The 25,330-nt window shown below is 35.5% G+C and overlaps 1 protein-coding gene across 2 annotated transcripts in view; it reads right to left on the bottom strand.

Annotated features, from left to right (window-relative positions):
* Positions 1-25,330, bottom strand: part of TMTC2 (transmembrane O-mannosyltransferase targeting cadherins 2) — a 365,840-nt gene that overhangs the window by 167,408 nt on the left and 173,102 nt on the right. For both annotated transcript variants that reach the window (XM_069491843.1, XM_069491844.1), the window contains one exon: positions 13,682-14,510. In XM_069491843.1, the coding sequence (XP_069347944.1) occupies positions 13,682-14,510 (829 nt within the window). The remainder of the gene's footprint in view (positions 1-13,681; positions 14,511-25,330) is intronic.

Below are 25,330 nucleotides of genomic sequence, written 5' to 3'. Positions count from 1 at the left end.
CATGTAGAATCCAGTGCCTGTGTTTTGTGTTAATACATCTAGGGTTGTTCCTCAGCATTTCGCCATCTGTAATCTCTACCATATTCTTGACTCTGACTATGAGCCACTCCAATATCCATAGCCCAGGTCTGCTGCAAATACCACCCACAGTACTTGATGTTGGGTTTTACCTGTACTTACCTTCACCCATTAAATTCTCATCTATGCAGAAGTTTTTCTCATGGCTTCTCCATCAAAACTTACCTGCCCTATGTCTCTAATTGCAATGTGCTCTCTGCAAAGTTTCTGATCAACTAACCCACAGTACTATTTATATTAAGACAGTTAAAATAATTACGTTTTCAAATATAATGACTGGCCAAAGCAGAAGAATTTGGGAGCACCAACACTGGAGGCTCTCCATGAATCATACCAACACACACTTTTTTCCGATCACACTGTTGAAATGTAATAAACACTTGGTGAATACATACACTGGAATGCCATAAGTATCTACCCTATTTACCTAATAGCCATACGGACTGAGTAAAGGCTTTTTAGAAATTCCTCATATATAGCTGATCTCACAGTCCATGAAGTCATCCAACTAGTACCTTTAGATTGGTGTTATATTCTCAAGAGTATTTGAGTTGCCCGTGAGTTCATACCAGGAATAGAATTGTCCCAAAGAAGCCTTTACAGTTTGCTTCTATCACATTGGGATCATTTAAGTTTGGCTCAGGTCTCAAAGCTGAAGAACCCTTAGAAAGACCAAGAGTTCTTAGACAAGAACACAGTATTCTGATTTCTAACCAACTCCTGGGGAAGCAAGGAGAATCCATTTTTTCCCTAAATTCCCTTTGTTCTTTTATAATCCAGTCTCATCTACTTTATTTTACAGTGGGTCCTCCGATCATTTGAGTGGGTTCCTGCCACCTAACAGCCCCCAGGTTGGTGTCCTACTTTGTGTCACTGAAGAAACTTTGATGTAGAAACGTAAAACAAAATGTCCAAAACCTAAATTTTAGTACTCGTCCTGTTACCAATTAGATTTGGGTACACTCAAGTTACCTAACTCTTCTACTTCTTATCAGCAATAAGTTAGTAAATATGTCATGTGAGCCCAACCCTGGGCTACGTATGCTACACATACATACACCACGAGGTGGTATTGCTGTGCCCACTACACAGATGAGCAACTTAAACCTCAGAGAGGTCGTGATGATAACACTATGAGGAAAATGGTAACAGCTAGTAATGGCCTGAGTTATAATTAGTATCCACATCTGCCTTACTGCAAAGTTTGGCATCTTCACCGCGCTGTTTTTCCTTAAGCATCTTGCCTCTCTTAGTTTCTCATCTGTACAAATGGTTGCAATAATCCTTGCCTAAACTAAATTCCAGGGTCACTGACAAGATTGAACAAGAGATGTATAACTCTCTGAAAAGTACATTTTTATGGAAAAGGTATATTTGATTAGTAACTACATACAAGTATAACCAGTTAGATATATACTTTTATAGTATACCTCCTCCATTATCTATGGGCATGCTATTGAGAATTTCATTGCCTACCAAATCCAGGCCAACAAAAACACAGCTCAAAGCAATATTAAAAACTCTAGAAGCCAATTTTAAGATTAAAAAAATAATGAAAATCCTAAAGATTTTATTAAAATCTGCTTCTAAGATATATATAGGACATCTCAAATACCAAGACAGTTTCCAAGGCTAACTTCTATATATTCATTTTAGCAGTCACTTTGATCAATTCAGCAGCTACTGTTGAACAAGGCAAAAGCAGAGTTAATACTAGAGAAAAGGGAATTTTTAAAAAGAAATGACATGTAAAAATGCAAATAAGATATTTACACGAGCAGAAAAATATTTACATGTGCCAATAAGAACAATTATTTGTAAATAAGTGTATGAGATTTCTAAAAATAGAAATTACCTTTGCTATATGCACACATCTTGGGCAAGTATCATTTTAAGGCATTTTTGTCTGTAATTTCAGTTGACTTCAGAAAAAAAGGGGGAGGTTAATTTTCTTTGCAGGAACAAGCCAAGCACATAAGGATTATTGAAATACTATGAAGAAAATGCAATAGGCTCTTGAATGACACAGGTTTGAATTACACAAATCCACCTGTGTGGATTTTTTTTTTTTTTAAACCAAACGCAGATTAAAAGTACAGTATTTGCAGGCTGTGAAACCAACATATATGGAGAGTTGACTTTTCATGTACTCAAGTTCTGCAGGGCCAACTCTGGGACTGGAGTATGGACAGACTGGGCTAAACAGGGGCAGTCCAGAACCAATCCCCCGGGTATACTGAGGAAAGACTGTACCCGAGTATGAGACATTTTTGCATGAATTGAAAAACATGATGCCGAAACAAAGAATGCTATGAGTCATTTAACTGTCTTAAATATACAAGAAAGTTCTACTTCCAAGTAGTGAAAAGAACCTAGAATGTAGAGGGTTAAATAATAGAAAGGAAAAAAATCAGAAGAGTCAATCTACTAAAATGATATCATGCCATCAATTGAGCAGTATAGGAAAGAGAAAGGTGATTCACTCTCTTGCAGCTACAATCTTAACTAGCTTGGATCCCAACATGGAATTACCACATGCCATTAAAGGATCTTTTTGCACGTATCAACTGGATGCATATTTCTAAGTGATTAATCAATATGACGAACTAAATTATGATTACATATGTGGTCTTAGAGATATAAATCCATATATTCCATTCATGAGTCTTAAATAATGTTATCAGACTATTTATATATCTGGATGATTAAAATCCACGAAGAAGCCACATTTTTCTATCAAATAATCAGAATAGGGGTTAGGATATACTTTTTTTTTTTTTTTTTTTTGAAACAGGATCTCTCTCTCTCTGTGTTGCTGGGGCTAGAGTGCAGTGGTGCCATCAGAGCTCACTACAACCCTAAACTCTTGGACTCAAGCAATCCTCCTGCCTCAGCTTCCCAAGATGGGACTAAAGGTGCATGCCACCTGGATAATTTTTCTATTTTTTGTAGAGATACGGTTTTGTTATGTTGCCCAGGGTGGTCTCAAACTCCTGGCCCCAAGAGAGCCTCCTGCCTCAGCCTCCCAAAGTGCTAGGATCACAGGCATGAGCCACTGCTCATAGACAGCATATATAATACTTCTTTAAACCTAACTTTTTAACTTAAAAAGAAAATATCCATTCCAATTGAATATGAATTAACTGAGAACCAGCAATGGCTATAACCAAAACATGACTGTTCTCTGACCAACGCACAGTACAGTCTTCGGTTGCTAGAATTGCACTAGAGAGAGTGGAGGCATGGCCCTAGAAGGGATTCAGTGACTGCATCAATTGCCTCAAACAGCATCTCAAAATCACTGTGCTAAAGTGTAACAGCAAAAGAAATTTTAAAATCCTGTATTGTTGCTTCTGAATAGAATTTCAAGAGCAAAATTTTAAATATATCATTGTGATTGGAAATGAATGCAGAATAAACTTTTGTACAGTATCAGTAGTTGACATGCTAATGTTTTCATTACACAAGCACAGGAACTCATTTCTACCTTAAAATTATTTTCAGTATTTACATGGATACGGACAATGCCATTCAATCTTAACCATTATAGTGAATGTAACTTGAAGGCATCCTTGGAAAATATTCAGATTATTCAAAAACAGAGGAAATAGAGATATGAGGTATTCAACACCAATATATATTGCAAAACACCAAAACTTATTTGTAAAGCTCAAAGAGATAAAGTACAACAGAAAGTATCACAAAATATCTTAGACCTTGTGGTCTTCTGCAGGTAGTCTCAAGACACACAAGTGTGAGGAATTTACTCTTATCCCAAGGAAAGAGAAGGAAAGAAGAGCAGAAAAAAAAATATCACATTTCTTTATAATACAAGCTGAGTTCCTATACACAGAGCCCCATACATTACAAGACTGTTGTTTCCTTGCCATTCCAGGCAAATTAAGAAAACATTGTGCTTTGACACCTCAGTAATCTGTTCCTTGTCAAAACTTGACTCTCAGCTGATGTATTACATTTCTAACCCAGTTCCTCCTTCCTACACTTAAGATTTCTAGAGAGAAATTGTTCATAATTAAAATGTATTCCTATAAAGCTTCTAAATAAGATGATAATTCTGATATTTTACTATAATATCTTATAGATATTATATTCAGTTCACAAAGGAACTGAATTATGCTGTTTAAAACTGAAAGAATGTTCAGAATGGCAGCTAGTATAACTGGGAGCTGGAATCCTTAAATACAAGACACAATAAAGCCTCTAATATAGTTCTCCCACAAGAAGGTTTGTTTTTGTTAATTTGTTTCCCTCTACTACTTAACCAAGTCTGAGTATGGTTTCTTAAACATTATCATCATTTTTGAAAGTAAGAACCTTTAATACGTGTGATCATTATTTTTAGTAAGCACACAACGTGTATGTCCACCCTAGATCCCCTTGGATGATAATGTCCCTATTTTTAAAATTACAAATAAATTTAGCACTGAGAAGCAAAGTAAAATGATGAGATTTCTAATTTAACACTCACATGCAGAAAAATAAAAATGGGGCTCACAGAGTTATAAACATTCTTCTACATCAACCTTCTTTTCAATAATTATAACTTGAACATCTCACATATTTCCATAATCCCTTCAGACTTATTTGGAATTTTCTTTTAAATCTATGATCACCAGTAATAGGGACAAGTATGTAATAAAGCTAAAACTAAAAGACATGCTGTATTTGTCTCGATAATCTGTTCTGTGACACTATCAGCAATTATATTTATATTATGGCAAGAAATGAACATTTTACCCTTCCGAGCTTTATAAGGGTCAAATACCTGTAATTTGATTTTGCACGATAGTGCTCTTACATACTTTGTAGCTTACTTAAAGGGCTTGTTTCTCTTTTGCGGAAGGAAATTAAAAATTTCAAAAATAGCAGCTATGCTCTTAACTCTATTCTCAAGTATAACTTAACATAGCTAACCATTCATTAATTGATGTCAGATTTGAAGATATTTCTTACGTCTCTCTTTCTGGTAGTATGGTGAAACTCAATGTCCAAAGAATCCCTCCTTGTGGAGGCCCATAAAAAATACTAGATAAAAAAAAATATTTTTAAATAAATGCATTAATTGGTGGGAAACTAAGGGTAATCCTGAAGTCTAAAAACTGCATGAATGCAGGAATCCAGACAGGTGAACAAGCTCTGAAGGTGGTATTCACCCTGCATATGCTGTTATCTGCCAAACTAGGATGAACCAGGGTTTGGGCTTTAATGGGATTCAAGTGGGAGCTCAGCTGCAGAAGCCCATAAACTCTGGCTCCTTGAAAGGAAACAGCCTGAGGGGTGAACTAGACACAAAATACTCAGAATGAGAAGGGGAATGTATTGTCTGTCCAGTGTATTTAGACAAACAGAAAAAAGTTTCCCTAGGCAATCTTATACATAAATTAACCTTCACAAAGTTTGCAACAATACTACATTTGTTGCCCAAAGACTCTGAGAGCAAAAACAATTTTTAAACTACAATTGTAGCAGAAATTTCAAAAAAAATTGAGAATATTACGTATAATTTTGTAAAAATAAATATAAAGCTCAAGTTAAACTGAATAAAATCCAGGAAAAAAAGTTACTACAACTGATCCCAAAGTAAATTTGATTATTTCCAAAAGCTATGAAAGAAATTAAATAGAGAAAAAATTCATCCATAAACAAAACATTAAGCCTAGCTAGTTTTATAGGTAAATTCTACCTAATATAGACAAATGTTAATTCTAACTTCACATAAGATCTTTTAGAGAACAAAAAATAAGTAATACTCCCAAACTGATTCTACAAAGTCAAGGTCAACTGATTTTAAAATCAGAATTTGACACCACAGGACAGGAACTGAATCAAACACTCAGAAACACAGGTGAAAAACAAATTTAGAACTTAGAAATTGTAATACATTATAACCAATTGCTGGGATTATTCCAGAAATGCCAAATATGTTCAACATTAGAAAATCAATTAATGCAATTCAAAGTAACAGAATGGGGAAAATCTATCATCAATATTAATTCATAAAAAATTCTTAAATTAGAAATAAGAAAAAACTGATAAAAGTTATTTACAGAAAAACCTATAAAGTATACATAATTCATGATGAAATATTAAAAACATTTTTTAAAACAGTAAGAAACCAAATAACCTGCTATCATCACCTCTGTTTAACATTGTAATGGAGAATCTAGTACAAAAAAAATGAATTGAAAGAAACAAAATTGTGCAATAAGAAAAGGTATGGGAGAAGTCTTCAAAGATACTGGTAATACTGCTTTTTAAAGTTGCAAAATAGATATTTGTTTTAGATTTTTTAAATTACACAAATATATATTTTTCTAAGAATGATTTATTTCATGTATATTTAGTAAAGGCAAAGAAATGTTAGAGCATTTTTTCTAAGAATGATTTATTTATGTATATTTAGTAAAGGCAAAGAAATGTTAGAGCATTTTTAAGAAACACAAAAGTAATATGGAAATCAAATTGATTTAACTTCATGCTTATTTTCAAATGTTAGTCTCTATTGTTCTGGAGTATAAACCCTGATGAATATAATCTAAAACAACACTAGTTTTTTCAAAAGCCCATGAAGATCCTAAAAGTTTTGTTATGAGTAATATCAAAGACAGTCAGCAGTATGTCACTGCTTCATCTATAACATATCATAGTACTATTTGCATTGAATCTGTTGTGTTTTTTTCTCCCACAAAACTGTACTTACAGTCATTACAGCTGGACAACAAAAAAATTATGTGCCACTTCATTCTTAAAGGCATTTGAATTCCTGTGACTACTCCATCTCAATGCAAAAGCAACCATATTTGATTTCTTCAAGAATATTTTAAAAGGGCCTTCAATTAACAATTTGGCAAATTTGCTTTCTAAAATATTTTAGCATAGTTTGATTAATGAGACATTTTCATCTTATTCTTGTCAGCCCCATTATTTTTTGTCTTTTCTCTACTCAATAGAGAAGAGATGGATTGAGAAGACAAAACAATTTCTTTACCCTATGGAAGCCTAAGTTAACTTCCTACTGTTTACTTCTCAATCAGCCTTTACCAGTGCTTTTAGCTAGTTTTCTCCTACCAAGTCTCTTTTAAAATGAAAACCTGTTTTATAGCTTCTTAACTCAAGCCAGTCAGTCTTATACTGTACCACAAAACACTATAGTGCTTCCTCGTCTTGACTTAACTGTTAAGTTCTGTGTTTTATAGAAATCTGAACCTCCTTTGAAAAATTTTTATCTTACCTTAGAAGTGGCTTTACAGATTATCAAAGAAATATAACAGAATTTATTACACACTTCCAAAAGCTAACTGGTTAACTACAACTAACCATAGTTAAAGAGGATGCTCAATTATAGGTAAATAAGACTTAGACCATAAAATCCAAAATGAATTAGCCCATTTTCACACAGCTTAAAGGTTTAGGTCTCACTTAAATTTAGTTGTGAATTAGTATTTGAGGGAATACTAAATAAAATGGTATTCCCTCAAAATACTTGTTTCTTGAAATTTAATGCCATGTAAAATTGAAATAGAACTATCAATTTTACAGCAATCCAGGAAGGAAGAAAAATTATCAGGTAATACAGAGCTGAAACAACAGTGGTGTCTGTTATTTTATATCTAAACAGGTAGTATTTGTCATTTTCATGAGGGAGGGTGAATGTGGAATGCTTAATCACCTTGGGAATTCCAAATATATACACACATCATTTACATCTTTCATATCTGTCATTTTACATATTTATGTTAGAAACAGGCATGTAAAAACCTTGTTTTCTTCAGATTAACCCTGCTTAATTGTTAGCTATTTTTTAAGAAATTGTTTTCAAACAATTAAAAACCACAGTCACATGTTCTTTGAAGCCACATGACAGTGAATAAAACATCCTCAGAAGTCATTTGATTTTAAATGGATAATGTAATTTTTAAATGCCCTTTAGCCAACCAGATATGCTGTCATATATGCAATCATTCTTTATGTTTATGTGTTCACTGATCTGTTTAACTTTAGTAATTTTGTTAGTCTGTGATTATGACCCTAATACAAAAGTTTGCAAGGGGGTGTTTTTAGGGAAGAAAGGTGATGAGTTTGAGAGGCTGGCAGCTTACCCAGGTGGGTAAGTGCCTCACAGACGTGAGATCATGGAGAGCATAACTTAAAATTGTAATGACACATTTATTGAGCCCCTACTATATATCAAGCAATGTTCTAGATACCATAAAGGAAAAATAAAGGCAGCTTTCGGACAGAACCTTGAGGAATGCATCAAGTTAGGGAGGGGGCAAAGCCATAGACAAGCAAGCTATGGGAAATGAGAAAGATAGCAAAAATTGCATACTGCCTTGAAAGCCATAGTAGCAGAGATCAATGGTGCCAAACTCTATAAGAGCTAAAGACACATGGGGATTCAGATGAGGTCAGAGGCCGGCAAAAGGTGTGATCATACATTTAACTGCTTTGTAATTAATCAAGAAATGCTTTCTTCAAGCAAATACTAATCAATATGGCTCATATAATGTGTGGTTTCAAAGAGGGGGAAATCCTTTCAAATCTAATGTGGCTTGCTCATTAAGGCAGAGAAAATTTCCTCTTTCCTAAGCACAAAAATGCAAAGAATCATTGTGAAATCAGCAAACTACAGTAATCAACTCTGTCTAGTATTTTCCTGACATTATCAACCACATAATGAGAGAGGACTTGTGGTTTACATAGTCCAAATCAGCTATCATTTCTCCACCATCCAGATTTAAACCATAAATTAGCAGCACAGTCGCTATGACAGGCTTTATTCATCATCATTTGCATCCAATCAGTTAATGACTGGCAGCTGTCTACAAGACCCATTACTGAAGGCAGCAGTTTTAATGTATAACGCTTCATGAGGCTTAAAATCATATTCCATTAAACGCACATGGTATACTGAAGTACTCCAAAATTTGGAAAGGCTTTCAAAGGAAGGGAAAAAAATCTAACTCCATCTGTAATCTCAGAAAACCTTATGAAAGACCGGCTTTAAAGAGTTTCTAATCTTTTGCTTAGGCTCAAATGACATAATAGACTAAGAAAAACCTGCCTTAAGGAGGATTACTGCCAGTCTCATAATTGCTAAGGAGGTAACTGTAGCCAGAATTATTATTAGCATGTTATGAATAGAAAAAAAAATAAGGAACCTGGATTGAAAGAGTTTTGTCTTGTATCAAAATGGAAGCATATGTCACAGATGGCAGTCACGGAATCCAAAACGGACTCCGCTCTCACTTCTAGTCTCCTTATTATGAAACATCCCTCAGTACCTGGTATAGCAACAGCATAATTATTTCATACTTTTGCCTTATTTCATGCAGTGTATTCTGTCTCTAAACAGGTTACAAACTCCTTAAGGAGACTGACTATAGCATTTATTATTCAATGTATCTATTACTGAATGCCTTCATTCCACCAAGCACTGTCCTCATTGCTGTCTATGTGGCATTTAAAAAAATGCAATAACCCCTGCCTTCTACCACTGTACATTCTAATGTATGCTGATAATACATTCAGACAATAAGCGCATAAATATAGCATATCAAATAGTGAGAGATACTATGAGAAAAATGAAGCAAGAAAAGAGGACAGGGAATGCTGGATAAGGCAGAGGAGCGGATGTAATTTTTAACAAGGTAGTCAGCTTTACGTAAAGCATCTTAATATTGGACCAGAGACCTAAAGGAAGTGAGGGAGACCTCAATGAGCATATTTGGGAGGACACATTCTAGGAATAAGCAATGACAAGGGCAACAGCTTTGCAGCAGGAGCTCACCTGGCATATAGAAGGCACATCAAAGAGGCCAGAAGGGCTGGAGTCCAATAAGGGAAGGCAAGGCTGATGGATCTTTAGGGTCTTATCTGTGACTGTGTTCTTTCAAGTTTGAGAAAAACAGAGACTGAGGAAGACTGGGGCAGTGGAATGCTGTACCATGACTTCTGTTTCAAAAGGGGTCACTAGGTTTCTGGTTAAGCAGAGACTTGAAGGATGTAAAAACAGAAGCAGGGTTTCAGCTCAGACATTAAAGAGCTTGGAAGCTGTCACTCCTGTCCTCACAACAAGAAACAGCTAAACAGACTGAAAATCAATAACTTGTCTGGGAAGCCTCAGTGAACTGTGGTCACGGGCCAACTACCAACCTCAAATCTGGAGAGACAGGCAAATCCAGAGAGTCACAGCAGAGGTAAGCTTACCTGGAGCAGAAGCTGCTGGAGACAGAAACTGCTAGACGCAATTAACTGGTAATTTTGACAAGGTGCTGGAGGCCTAGTGTGGACTAGCTTGAGAGTGAGAGACTTTTGAGTGCAGCCATCTTAGGGGACCACTCCCCTACTTTTATGGGTTTTATCTCCAGGGACCCCAGCAGATTGTCACTGGGAAGAGCCAAGAAAGATGTTCTGGCTCTGGCAGGGGAGGGAAGAATAAGCCTTAGGAAATCTACCCAGAGCGTTCTCCACAGCAAAGGCCTACTTACTCTCTAAGGCAAAGACCTTCCCGAAGCCTTGTCCCAGAGCTTTGGAGAAGGGTATTCCTCTCATTCCAGTCCCCTCTAGCCTTCCTGTCTCAGCTGGAGTGAGACAAAAGGAAAGTTAAGTAACATTTGTATAGATCGTACCCCAGAGAGGCTAAGATTTAGTCATAATAGAACATTTTTCCTTCCCCACATCTTACTACAACATCAGCGGGCTCCAGTATAATAGTAGATTACAGCTGCAAGAGAAGCAAAATAAATTGTATCTGAATCCTTAGGAAAGCCCAAAGACGATAGGGGAGACAAAAACCGAGGGCACCAGCAGAATGTGACATCCCTGAAACTTATGGCTATGGCAAACATTAAATACAATCCAACTCCTTGCAGAATTAACATAAAACCTCACACTAACGCCCATTTACCTCAGTTCTTATTACTCAATGTATCGGGGTTGACTAGAAACACACAAGTACAAGACATGCAAAAGGCAAGAAAATAGAAGCTGAGAGACCAGGTCAGAGTCTTTTAATAATATTCCAGACGAAAGATGGAGTCTTGGTCTGTGATGGTAACAGTGGTGGTGGTAAAAAGCGGTCAAGGCTCTGCATTTTTGAAGACAGGGTGAAGAGGACTTGCTGATGAAGTGGATGTGGGGTGTGAAAAGAAGAGGGGTGGCAGGAATAACTTCAAGTTTGTCGGCCAGAGCTGCCGGAAAAATGGAGACACCATCAACTAAGATGGTAAAGGCTGCACGTAAAGCAGGTGGCTGGGGCATGGGTGGAAAGATGGGTTTTGGAAATTCAGTGTTTCATGTCTCAAAGGATTCGTCATAATAGTGGTCAGTCATACATTCATTTAAGTAGCAATATTTTCAAGTGCCTAAGTTACTACAGCACTTCTCAAGTATTGTTAGTAAGGAGACATGGAAATATGATGGAAAGCAAGGAAGTGTTTAATAATTCTTTTATTAAGTGAATGGATGAAGAAAAATATTTTAACCATGTCATCAAAATATCTTATTCAGAATCATAACTGTCAGCAATCATAGTGGTTAATGCTGAAGAATACTGAAGAGTTTACAAAATACTTTCACCTATGGGACAGAGTCTGCTACTTATACCCTTATCTGAGTATCTGCCTTCCCTTTTCCCAGTATAATAAAATTTGGCTGAGTACTTGGCTTTCCAGAATAAAGATAACATTTCCCAGCCTTCCCTGTGGCTAGGTGTGGCCAATGGTCTGTGAGCAACCACGGGTGTGTGCAATTTCTGTGATATGCTGTTGGAGAAAATGGGTACACCCATCATTTGCCCTTTCTCCCCCTCTTCCTGTCAGCTGAAGTGCTGATGTGATAATGAGCCATCTTGGACCATATGGACAGGGTGACACCACAGAGATGGCAAGGGAACAAAAGAGAAGAAGCATGGATCTTGAAAACCCATGGCGCCATCTTATCAGCTCTGGTCTGCACATACTTAGATTGTTACATGAAAGAACAAAGCTTCTATCTTATTTAAGCCTCTGTTATCTCAGCTGCTTATAACGGTAGCTTAGCCTGAAACTTAACCAATAAATTTAATAAATCCTCGGAACAACACTATGATGCAACTAATATGCTGGGGATTTTTGTTTTAATTCCTTACCAAATATCTCTGTTAAATAGCAGGAAAATAAATTGACAACGTAGCCTTGTTCTATATACTTATGTCTGCCAGTGAAGAAAAACTAGCTGAAAAGCATTCTGTAAAAACTAATTGTAACAATTTTTACAGCAAGATTCCTATTCAGACATTCGATAAAACTGCAGTACTCACTACCTAGAAAAGCCACATGGTAATGATTTTTCAAAGAGAATCGAGGAATTACATGGTATGCGGTAGCGCAACTTTAAAGCTGCAACTTTTCATTAAAATCCCTGAGATCTATTAAGCATTTTAAGTACCAACAATTAGTTCCTTGGCTAAAAGAAATGTATAGTTGCTCACTCTTGACTTGTATTCTTAACTTAATTTGTGCTAATCAGATAAAGATGCCAAAGTTGCTTCTACGGTATCTAGATCTTTGGAAATATATATGTATTAAGCCATTTTCATACACTTGGAATAGTTTCACACATTCAATATTTGAATCCTGGTACAGAATTGTGTTGTCAAGACAAGAAAAACCCCAGTTCAAATACTACACAAGCAACCACATAATTTACAGAATACTTAAAATGGCTTATAAAAAAGTATTGGTCACTATTTACACTATATATTTCTGTACTAAAAATGTACACTTATTTTTATCCAATTGTTCTCTAGGTTCCATTACATTTAATTACCTAAATCAAAGCAATCCACCGTAACAGCTTTTGATTGTTCACTTCTGTTTTAAAGGAAACTACTTTCTATATTCTAGCTATCGATGGTGTGATTTGCTAAAATAATTTTCTAAAGCAAAAGCAAGAATGAAAGATATAATCAATGTTCTCATTGTGTAGTAAAAAGTTTTTTTTCCCTTAAATAAGAACTCTTAAATAAAAGGGTCTAACGGCCTGGCAACATCATTTTATTCAGCCTCTGCAAAGCTAAGGGTGCTCGGACCTGCGTGTGTACACACTGACATCTACAGACATAATTCCAAGATTCAGAGGTAGTTGTTATCTCCAAAATTTTAAAGGTGTCAGTGTAAGCCTTGTGGTATTTCCTCAGGCGATGCTTAGAAAACACAAGAGGTAAAATTTACTTAAGTAGGATAACCTGGCTCTTAGTACATGATGAAAGATGTCTGTACCAGTGTGTTAAAATGTACAAACCAAGCCTTTTCCTAAATTCTTGTAACAGTCAATATTTTTACACAGCAGGAGCTCTAGTTCTTCTGGACAAACATAGTCAGGAATACAGGTAAATATGTCCCTGGAAAATGCTGGCTATGTCTCTAAATTGGTTGTACTGCCTATCTCTTTAAAAAAAAAAAAAAATGTAAGAAGGAAAGATATGGGTATTGCATGAAAGGACCTCTTCCTCAACACTGTATTTTAAGGCAAGAAGCAAAGATATACAAAAAGGCCAAAGTATAAACTGCCCAAGCAAAAGCATAAAATAAAATATTACCTTTAGCTGGGTTTACTTTTATCCCTGACCTATACAGCATTTCCTCATTCTGCCAGTCTCCATTCCTGATTGCAGTCTTGAGTCCATAGAAAACAATTAATGTTGCTGTAGCATAAAAAATCAAGGTCTTGAGAAACCGCTTTTGGACTTTGACATAAAGGGCTCTGGCACCCACTGTAATCAGGAGGCAGAAGCCCATACTAGGAATATATAATACTCGCTCTGCAATTACAAAGCCGACATAGAAAAACAAGTTCGTGGCAGGAACAAAGGGTATTATTAACAAAGATAAAGACAGAATAACAATGTTCTCAGTAGAAGGAAGTTGCGTTCTCTGTGATACATCATTTTTAATGCCATTTTCTATTTTGGATGCAAAGCTGGGCTTAATCTCTGAGTCCCGGTACTCCACATCTGAAAGGCAGTTATGTCCATTTGCATTCTGCTTGCCATTTGTTACAGCTTTCCCATTGCATTCTCTTTCTATGCTTGGGCTCTTCAAACCGTAGTAGGCAAGGAGGAGGAGTCCAGTATAGAAGGCCACAGTGTGTAGGTTTCTCCAATCACAAATTGTTTTGAGCAGAGGCACGGCATCCATCGACCAATCAAAACTGAGTGTATCTGGGCATAGCAACAGCCAGAGGTTCTTGGTTGGCAAGTAGAAGAACGTGAGCGTGCGGGCAAGGAGGCTATCTGAATCAGCAGCTGGGTTGTCAGAGTTGGAAAAGCTTGGTGGTTTGTTTCCCATCCAGTATAACCGGGCACCCAAAAGGGAGGTCCCCCAGAAAGTTAACAAACTAATGCTGAGAAAAAGAGACAAGTTCTTCCTCTGAAACCAAAAGAGAAGGGGGGAGAAATTAAGATCATTATCAACATAGCATGGGAACATTTCACTTAACATTTAGAGATGAAATCCATTTTTAAATGCACAGGTAAAAACAGCATTGTGTTTCAAAAACATGACTTTGTTTCCATCTCCTTTTAAACGTGCTTAAAGAAAGTTTAACTTCAAAACAATTGAATGTGTAATCCTACTTTGTAGATGACTTCCAATGAGTATCTTATTTTTCACCTCTAAATTACCAATAACTAAAGATTTAATTTCTTGACCTCTATAAACTGGGTTCAATACATTTCCCTCTCGGAATTGGTGTCAGGTCAAAATAGGACCACAGTGTAAAAGAACTTAGCACTCTGCATAAGATATAGTAGGCACCTGATAACTGTCTTCTTTAATTTTATAGTTTAGATTTTGGAGAAAAACAAAATGCAGTCATGGCAAAAAAAATATGTGGTATGACAAGACTCTTTGCTCAGCACTAAAGTAGTAAAAGCATTTAGCTATGGTCTAAGCCAGTCCCCATTTCGTTGTCTTGAAGCATTCTGCCCTTGCAGAATTTATAAACCAGGCTTTCATCTGCGGCCCCATGCTGTCACTGACATCAGTGACATCCAACATTTAACAACACACCTCATGAATCCCAGATTTTTCATGTTGATGACAACTTTTAAAAATAAAATGACTTTAGCAATGAACTAACATTTCAAGAGAAAGACAAAAAATTATGAGAGGAAGGCCAAAGGGCATCCGTGTTAATGAGAATTTTCTGGAAAAGTCCTTCAGCCTGAGCAAGAACTTAGTGACATTTAACAATCTAAGTCCTGAAGAGGCAGTGGTGGGGGAGAAAGGATGGGCACCATATCCTAACATTCGTGGTTCACTGGTGATGCAGTCTCTTAGGGCAAACATTCTGGCATACTAAAAAACTGTGTTACTCAATGACACTCAGAATGCTGCTTAGAATCTTACAAAAAATATGACGAATATTTAGTGTAACAATCCACAAAGCTCAATATGTATTAAGCATGCACAACTTCTATTAAAATGGTCTCTGTGTATTGTATAAAACTGTCATACAGCACTCCTCCTCAAACTCTTCATCCACCCCAACTTTAACTGCTGGAAGCCACAGCACTGCTCAGGGATCCTTTCTTCCATCTCCACTCTCAACCTGATGATCTCAGCAAGGTTCATGATTTTAAACATTAATCTATGCTACTGACTCTACCTTCACCTTCCTTCACTTCCCTTCATCTCCACAATCATTTAATCCTTCACCTCCATCATCATTTATTCAATTGCCTATTGAGTATATTCATTTAGGTACCTCAAACTTAAAATGCCCCCAACAGAACTCTCGACTCATACCTTCCCCAAGCTAAATAAAACAGCACCCCCTTCACTCACTCATCCTCAGAAATTGGTAATACTATGTAACCCGTTTCTTCTTCACAATCTCTTTCCTTCCCTCCACAGTCCATCCAATACCAAGTTTTCTAAATTTCTACTTCAAAATATATCCCCAATCTGTCCATTTTTCTCCATCTCTTCTGCCATCACTAGTCCCAAATTTCAACACTGAGATATCCACAGTCATCACCTCACTGGTGGCGTGGTCCTTATTACAGATTACATTATTCCCAAATTTTAAACTCATTGATACGATCTTACTTTTAAGATCTTGGAATTTTTTTAATCTCTAACAAAACAAAAAGTAATTCACTGAGGGCTTCCCTTCCACACACTTTTTGGTGATATGCCCATTTTTACATTACAAAAGCATTTGGAAAAAATTATCTTTAAATTTAAAAAGGGGTAATTCTGTGTATAAGAGAGTAGCAAAAGGATAGGTGGTTAAAAGTCAAAAAGTTCAGAATAAGGAAAATGAAAAGCAGCCAGGTGGAAACAGCAACCAGACAGAAATTATGGAAAATGTAAGAGGTAGAATTGTTCATTAATATCAGATCACACTAATACTAAATTCGCAGCATTAACTGCCTCATTGTTTTTTTAAAACATCTGTGCCAGACTTTTGCTCAAGATCAATGCATGTAATGCTGCATGGAATTTTTAATGGTAAGGTGAGTAGTCATGTTCAGCCTCACCAATCTTTAACCGTCAACTGGCAAAATGAGATAGTTCAAAGCCTGATTGTCATCCAAGAATAACTTTTTCAAGCCATTCCATTGTTCTTCTGGAATTCTACCCAGCAAAAAACTGTAAAGTTTGATTCTAGGAAAAAAAATAAAACACAAAACCATACCTGAAAACTTGTAATAACTTGATCCATCAATCATATAATTGAGTACTCTTAGATTAACAGGGGAGAAACACACCATTTGACAAAGATAAATGAGACAAGATATCATGGATAAAGAATACTGATCTTGAAAAACAACTGAATCTTGAATTTGTACCAAAATCCCATTCTTAAAGTGTGACCAAGACCATTCTGTTACAATGTCTTACGGTGAGAGTGACTGGGGAGGTGGGGAGGCAGAGAGAAAGCATTACAGAAACAGCTATAACCAGCCAAGAAGAGAAGCCGCAGGGCAAGAGAGCTACAGGAGGGAGGGAAATGCGATCAGGTTTCTTTGCTAGTCACGAAGCTCCAGAAGTAGTCAGCCTTGGCAGTGACATAATTATATCTTATTTCTGAAGACAGAAATGGCATAATAAGGCAAAACCATCTCATTCATTCATTAATTCTTAATAAAGTATCATTAATAATTTAATAACTCTTAATTATCCAAATCAAATATTGAGATTACAGAAGTGAGCAAAATCATTGCATTGAACTGAAAGACTAAACAATGAATTATAAGGATGTGCGTAATGAAAATTATTGAACGTTAAATATGCAAAGCCTACGTATAAAAAAGTGACAAAAATGAAAAGACAAATAAAATGCCAATATTAATTTATGTAGTACTTCATATTTTAAAGCATTTTCAGATAGTCTCCCATTTAAACAACTGACATAATAACTAAGATCAAGAGATACCAAAGTTCTGAACTGAGATGCCCTCTTACACTCACTCTAACTCAATGGTGAGGTCCCTAAGGGCTAAGTAAGTGACTATTAAATGGAAATTGAATCAATCAACTGAACTTGATATTGAAATGTTTAAAGCGGAAGAATTTCTAATGCCTTGCGGGATTTGCTATGACTTAAGTATCAACCTAGGTTTGAAATTGCAATTTAAGTGTCTTTAATGCTTTCTCATAGAATTTTGTTAAAAATTATCAACTATAAAAATGGGATTTTGATAAAAACCAAACCTCTCTTCTAATCCCATTCACTGTTCCTATGGAGATGGCCTCAAAAACAAAGGGAAAAAAACAAAGTATGGAAAAGCTAAATTAATTTCTACTTTAGTCCTTATGTTCTGGTTCACAGATTACATCAAATTAGCAAATTCTACTGAGCTATGACACAGAGCCAAGTGACCACACAATTAGCCTTAACGTTTCTGTGTCTTGGCCTTGGTGTATCAAACTTATTCAACATTGGTATTTCTGAGGTGCAGATATGTAAGGTATGAATGCTCCAATGAGTGGTTACTAAAGATGTAAAAGCTAAAACTAGCAAAAATCCAAGGAAGATGACACTCCAAAGTGTGGGAAATTTAAACATTACCTTAGTATAATCTTTGACAGGGAGCATTAGAAAAGGATTGCAATTTAGTAGCTAAAACATGATCATTTCATCCAACACATTATTAAGGTGCTGTATGTGGCAAGCATTCTTCTACACACTGGATATACACTAGTCATAAGATGAGAGACCCTGGTTTCTTGGAGCTTCACATTTTCTACTACTCTTTCCAGAAAAACATTTTGAGAGGAGAAGAGTCATAGTGCCTTAAAGCAGTGGTCCCCAACCTTTTTGGCACCAGGGACCAGTTTCATGGAAGACAATTTTTCCACAGAAGGTTCGGGGGAGGCAGAGCTCAGGCGGTGATGCCAGCAGTAGGGAGCAACTGTAAATACAGATGAAGCTTTGCTGGCTTGCAACTCACCTCCTGGTAAAAACAATTTTTCTGGGGCGTGGGGAGGTGTGAGCCAGAGCTCAGGCAATGATGTGCGGCCCGTGGTTCCTAACCAGCCAGGGACAAGCTACAAAGGAGTTAATACACTTAAAATAAGTAGAATTCAAGGTTGAAATTTCAAGTTTTGTTGCAACATGCAGAAGACAGAATTTGTTCCCAGAATTTTAGGAAAAAATAGTAGTATGAACCACAAAAGGCAAACTCAATAGAAAAAATGGATTAAAAATATACACAGGAAATTTAAAGACAAATAATCTGAAGATATTCAATCTCGGTTATTAAAGTGAAATGAATATATTTCAAATAAATCAAAGTAAAATTAAAGATAATTGGATGTAACATCACTGTATTATATTGAAATGGGCACAATCACACATTATTTGGAAAATATAAGTTGTATCGTTTTGTGTAAAATTTGGAAGTACGCATGAAAATTAATTTGTATCATCTTTGATTTGGTAGTATGTCCTTACGAACATATACTTACAAAACCTCTTAGATCTAAGTACAAGGATATCTAATGAAGCAGTATTTATAAAAGGAAAAGGAAATAACTACAAATTTTAATAGGAAATATGGAAATACACTACAGTATAGCCATCTAATCTGGATCCATGTGGCAAATAAAATAAATAAACCATGTGTATTATATAGAGAGACATATGTTTTTATAAATGCATGCATATATATCAACATATTATATAGCAATTAGGACAAATTAACCAAATTATATAGCAGCATGATTAGTGAAATATCATATTGCAAATATGTATATTATAGAATCATAAAAGTCATTCAGAAAAAAATCCATATATTAAATATTTTTTCACCAATATACCTACATACGCAAGGTCCACTTTTTCCCCCCAAGTCTAGGAATATTTATACTAAATGTGAGGAGAGGAAACCTCTGGGGTGGGGAGATGGGTCCATGGATAACAGACAAAAAAATTACTTCAAATCTCTGAATGGTTCCTATTTATCCACAGATTCAAAAAATTTACTCAAAAAAAGAAAATCAAAAGGTTTGACAACCTGATATGCCTAAATTTACATTTATTAGTTTAAAAATATACAAATAATATGCTAACAAATCTAAATTCTGGTTGTGGGTACACAGATGTCTGATGTGGTAAGTTCCTGTACTTTTCTTTATTATTTGTTGCAGCTATTATGACGACATTAATTTTTCCCCATATCCCAATATAGTCTATTGATAATTATTTTGTGATCCTTAATTTTGCTAGAAAATCTCTTAAATTCACAAGAAATTATAAAAACAAAATGCACACCAGTTGGGACACAAAATTACAGTAGTATCAAAAAACTTTTAGGGCTGAGCTAGAAAAAGTGACATCTCTGAATCCCCAGAGGGTAACACAGAGGCTGACATTTGTAGGAATTCAAATAAATGATTGTTTAACTCTCACCTTCCAACTTTTACAAGTCAGTTTCTACCTATTTTTCTCCCACACATTTTAAGTATTGTTATGGTGAATCCTAACACACCCTAGGAAGGCTCATAAAGCCAATAGTATTCACTAGGTGCAGTAGTGAGCACCTTTATTACAAACTACTTAGGAGACCTAGGTAGGAGGATTGCTTGCTTGAGCTCAGGAGTTCAAGCCCCACCTGGGAAACACAGAGAGACACTGTCTCAAAAAAAAAAAAAAAGGCAACAATATTGTACTCAACTCCAAGGCACCATTTTAAATAACTTTGTTGTCACCACATACAGAAACTTGGCCTTTTACCTTTATGTTACCAAGTTTTCTGCCCCCCCCTCTCTTCATAAAAAGTACATGTAAAAGTAATAGCATGCATTCTGTGGAAACATTTTCCTGACTAAACTTCATCATAAAAGTAGAAATATAAATGGGACATTTACTGCATCCTTACAAACAAAAAATTCGCATCAGACACATGTCATACTATTTAGTGAAGAAGGGCAGCCACATTTTCTCATGTTTTAATTCACCTATTTGTTCACAAAATAAGGATCTGCTTTATCAAAGTCTAATTTTTCTTCAAGTTCAAATATGTTCATTTCGTTTAAATTTCTTTATCATAAAATGGCAAATCAGCTCTAATATCCATTTTATTGATAAAAATATATTTTAATTATAAAATTTTTAGGGGGAGGTTTCTGAAACCGCCAGGCATAGAAAATCATAGAATGGAAATCAGTCAATAATGTAAGCTTCACGGCTGACAACTTTCTCTCTCGTCTTTTGACACATTAATGAACAAAACAACATAGCTATAGCTTACTGAACAAATAACATGAAATTCATAAAATGCCAAATCACCTGAAATATGAGGGAGAAGCTAATGAGAAGACTTATGTTAATTAGTGGAAATGCCTTTATAGAAGCCCTGTGGTAAAATTATTTTCTTCTATGGGAGTCTCTGAATAAAGAAAAACAAAAGTGAAGCAAAATTCAACTATAACAGCTCCCCTCTCTATTTAAGAAAAACTGCCATTGGTGATGGCAGCTTCAATACTGTCTTCCAATCTCAGATTTTCAGGGACATAAATGAAACCAAAAAGGAATGTTTTAGTCTCAGTGAAAGAAAAATGTAAACATTCTGCCTTGGAGTATTGAAACTATCATGAGACTCACTTTTTGGCAAACTAATGAGAATAAATTACTTAAGCATAAGGCTCATTTAATTCCAAATTAAGCCCTTGGCAATGATAGTACTTGTAATAATAAAGCAGATAAAAATCAGTATCTGAAAGTTACAAGAATGACAGAAAAGGCTATCCAGACATAACAAAAATCTAGCATCCTCTATTTTGTATTCACCATTCATCATTGAAGTCATAAGCTTTTCTCGTATCAGTAATATAGGAATTCTCTTAGCTTTCCTCCCCTTCCCAAAATCATTCTCACTATTCACTCTGAAACATGAATATAAAAGCATAATTTCTGAACATGTGATGAAAAAGAATGTGTGGCTCAAAGTATAATTACAAAATGTTTCTAGACCACATCTATGTGATTAATCAAGTTTCGCCATAATCAAGTTGTCAGGGTAGTTCTGTATCCCTTTAAAAGAAAAATGGGTTCCCTTATTAATAATTACCCTCCAGGCCAGATTATAAACCTTTCCCCCCCCCCCCCCCCCCCGCCACATCAACAAGTGATAAGATAAAAGATTTTAATGCTTGGCATTTCAGAAGATATTAACAGGTTCAATGAATGAGCATACCAAGTGTTTGTGAGAAAAGAGTTTAAAGATTGGGGGCATTAAAAAGTATAAGATATTTAGCATTTTGGATCATAAAGAATTTTTTTCATTTATTTAAGTTGACTCCATTAATATGATATACCATAATATTTCACACAAAGTTCAAACTTCCATCAGAAAGCATTTTAGTGAATCTAAATACATTATATTTAACCAAAGTTTAAAATCAGACATTTTTGCATTAATTTGGTAGCAAAAGGTCACCAGGGACAATCAGGGTTTTGTTTTTTTTTTTTACTTATATTACAAACATAATTATTAGCCTATTTGGAATTCCTCATAATCTGTATTCATAACATCTGCTATGGGCAACAATGCCCATTTAGAAAAGTAATAAAGAAAAGTGAATGTAAAGAGAAGACGCCTGAGATGATCATGTGTTCTTTTCACTTAATCGTACCTGAAAAAGATTTTTCTTAATTTCGCTTAAAAACTTGCTTTGTTTATTCTTTAAATGATTGTTACTAGCATCCAGATCTTTGTTTCTATTACCATTTTCCAAGAAAAGGAACCAGGTGTCCTTGGAGAAATGGTCTGATGTTAAGGACTGGGCTGGAAATATACAAGATGAGCCTGGAGTACAGAAAAGTAAGAAAGTGCTGAACACACACATACAGGTACACTGATGGGGATATATTAAAATGTCAAAGGGACACAGGAACCCACTTAAAGAACTCCCAGTGGCCAAAGCTAGAACCATTTGAGCACCAAAAACAATGTAGTATTGGATTATAATCCAAAGTATGAAATGAATATTTATGATTCCATGCTAAGCAATACAATAAATGAAAGAGAAAAGACACTGCCTTTGCAGAAAAATTCTAAATAATTTATGTTTATTCTCTGCCCTCAAAAATGGGGAGAATAATTCCCACTCCTTAATTGTGGTCTGTGCATAGTGATTTCCTTCCTAACAGCACAGGATGGAAAAGGTGGGGATGCATAGAGAAGGAGTAACTTTACAGTGGAGACACCTGAAAAATACTATCTCTGGCAGATGATGGTCAACAGTAATAGTGACAAGTCATGTTGATAATATGTATCTTTGTTACAAAGTAATGAAAATGTCATTTTACATCTGTGTTCTTCCTCTCAAAATCCGTAACCCAAGCCTAATCATTTAAAAATTATTAATAATCAGACAAACTCCAACAGAAACAGTCTACAAAATATCTAATTGGGAATTCTCAAAACTGTCAAGGTCATTAAAACAAGGTCTGCAGAAACTTGTCACAATCAAGAGCCTAAGGAGACATGACAAACATAATGTGCTATCCTGATAGCATCCTGGCACAGAAAAAGGGTATTAGGCAAAAACTAAAGAAATGTCCATACACTATGGATTTAAGTTAATAATGTATCAGCACTGGTTGATTAAATGCAACAAATGTATAATACTAATGCAAGATGTTAATAGGGGCAACTTGGTGTGAAGTATATAGGAACTCTCTTACGTTTTGGATTTTTCTGCAAATTTAAAACTATTCTAAAAAATGAAGTCTATTTAAAAAAACGGTTGTTACCACAGTAAAATAAAAGCTCTTAGAAATCAAATGAAATGAAATAGATGGGATTTGATGGATCAATATCTGAAAGTTTCTAGAAAATAAAAATTAACAATTGAAAATTAAGACCAACATAAGTATATATTAACCTTTTTACTGCCTTTACAAATTAATTTTTAGAAGATTTAACAATACAATGAAGTAAAATTCAGGTTAAATGACTACAGTTGCTTTATGTACTGTATGAGATGACATATTGATTTCAAATCCTATTTGGCTTTTGTCTGACGCGCTATGGCATTTGTAGTATATTATAAACCCCTGAATGGGAAGCAAATAACAAGGGAAGGATGCTTCTAAACCCATTGCTATGGTGTTTTGGTTGGCATGGTGACCCATTCTTCCTCATTAAGCTAACATGGGGAAATCAAGCAGTTAGCAATTTCTTGCTTATCCACGGCAAGCCCCTCCTAGAGCTAACTATTAGAAACTGAAGTTCCCAAAGAGTTCAATTAGTGGAACCGCAAGGGGTGTGCCACAGCCCCTAACCCATTAGGCTAAAAGCAAGCGCCTGAATGCCAGCCTTCAGAGTAATCTTGTTTAGCTTAAAATAAGAGGTTTAACACTTCCCACCAGGCAGTGTGCTATGGTCAAATCAGGTTAGGCACAAAACAATCCAGCTTTTATAAAGAAAATATGTGAAGAAAATATCCTTTGCAATCTAAGAAACAATTTTTTAAAAGTTTTAAATAAAAGCAAAAAAGACACTCTCTTAACTATCAAAACACTTTGGAGTTTATTGAACTATCTTCACTGTACTTCAAGAATATACCAAATGAGAAGAGAAATAAAATTCAATGAGCTCAAAATGAATTGAATTTGGAAAAGGAACTTTTTTCTATCCATCTCTCCTCAACTGGGCAGCCGCATTGCAAATGCATTTCCTGCGCCAATGGATTAAACTGCAACATTCTTTTTAACTCTGTGTGGCTTTGTTACTACAAACCAGCCATTATGAGATGCGTTCCAGTCTCATTAATGAGTTAAGCATGTGAGCCCAGCATTTTGGAAACATAAAGAGACAAATTATAATGGGACTTCACTCAGTGGGGAGGCTAAGATACAGCATCTTCTCTAAAGATATCATAACAGACAACTATTTAATGAGTGTGGGAGTTTTCCTATCAAAAGACACCAATAAGAAAAAAGATTTCATATATACAAATAGAACTTATAGATACCTTATATTCATTAATAAGAGCATAATTTCACTGTTTTAAGTTTTTATATGGGAATATGCTCCAACACCATAATTACACTTATGTCTTATGCTAAATATAAAGAGTAAATTCAATGCCAACTGTACAAATGATTACTGTTTCTCACAGATAAAAATGCAGCCGTTTATCTAGACATACTGCAGGAAGACTGTCTTTTTTTCTAAATGCCACACTGATTTATAAAATAGCACTCATTTTCTTGACTGGGCAACTAAGGCAGAGTAAGTTCTCCCATGAGAAGGCATCCATCAATTTTATAATTCTTCTTTCAATATTCAGTGATTTCAACTATTCAGAAATTCCCAGATGACACTATGGCACTCATGTGGTGGGCATTATAACTATTAGTCATTCGGGGCAGAATCAAACAAACAGAACTAGAATCCTCACTAGGCCAGCTGCCTAGGACACGACATCCTGGGTTTACTGAGCAAGCAGTGGGATCATCCCCTATTCCCCTACCCCGACCTGAAAGAATACAGAATAAATGAACAGCCTCGCCCATTTTTCAAGTAGATCAGAGTAGCCAGTGGAGTTATGGTTACCAGAACCTAGTACAGAAAAAACTCCCAAATCTTTGTTGGTTTGGACTATTTGGTTTGCTATTTTTAATAGAGGAAGATATATAAGAAGTGGCAAAGTAGTGATAAACAGAACCCTAAGGCTAGTTATTTGAAAGTATCTTAAAAATAAAAATTAAATCTGGGGACAGGTGA

The sequence above is a fragment of the Eulemur rufifrons genome, chromosome 16, assembly GCF_041146395.1.
Source record: "Eulemur rufifrons isolate Redbay chromosome 16, OSU_ERuf_1, whole genome shotgun sequence".
In the NCBI taxonomy this organism is placed as follows: Eukaryota; Metazoa; Chordata; class Mammalia; order Primates; family Lemuridae; genus Eulemur; species Eulemur rufifrons.
Note: the sequence above shows the minus strand (reverse complement) of the source record. Positions and strands in the feature narration are given on the sequence as shown.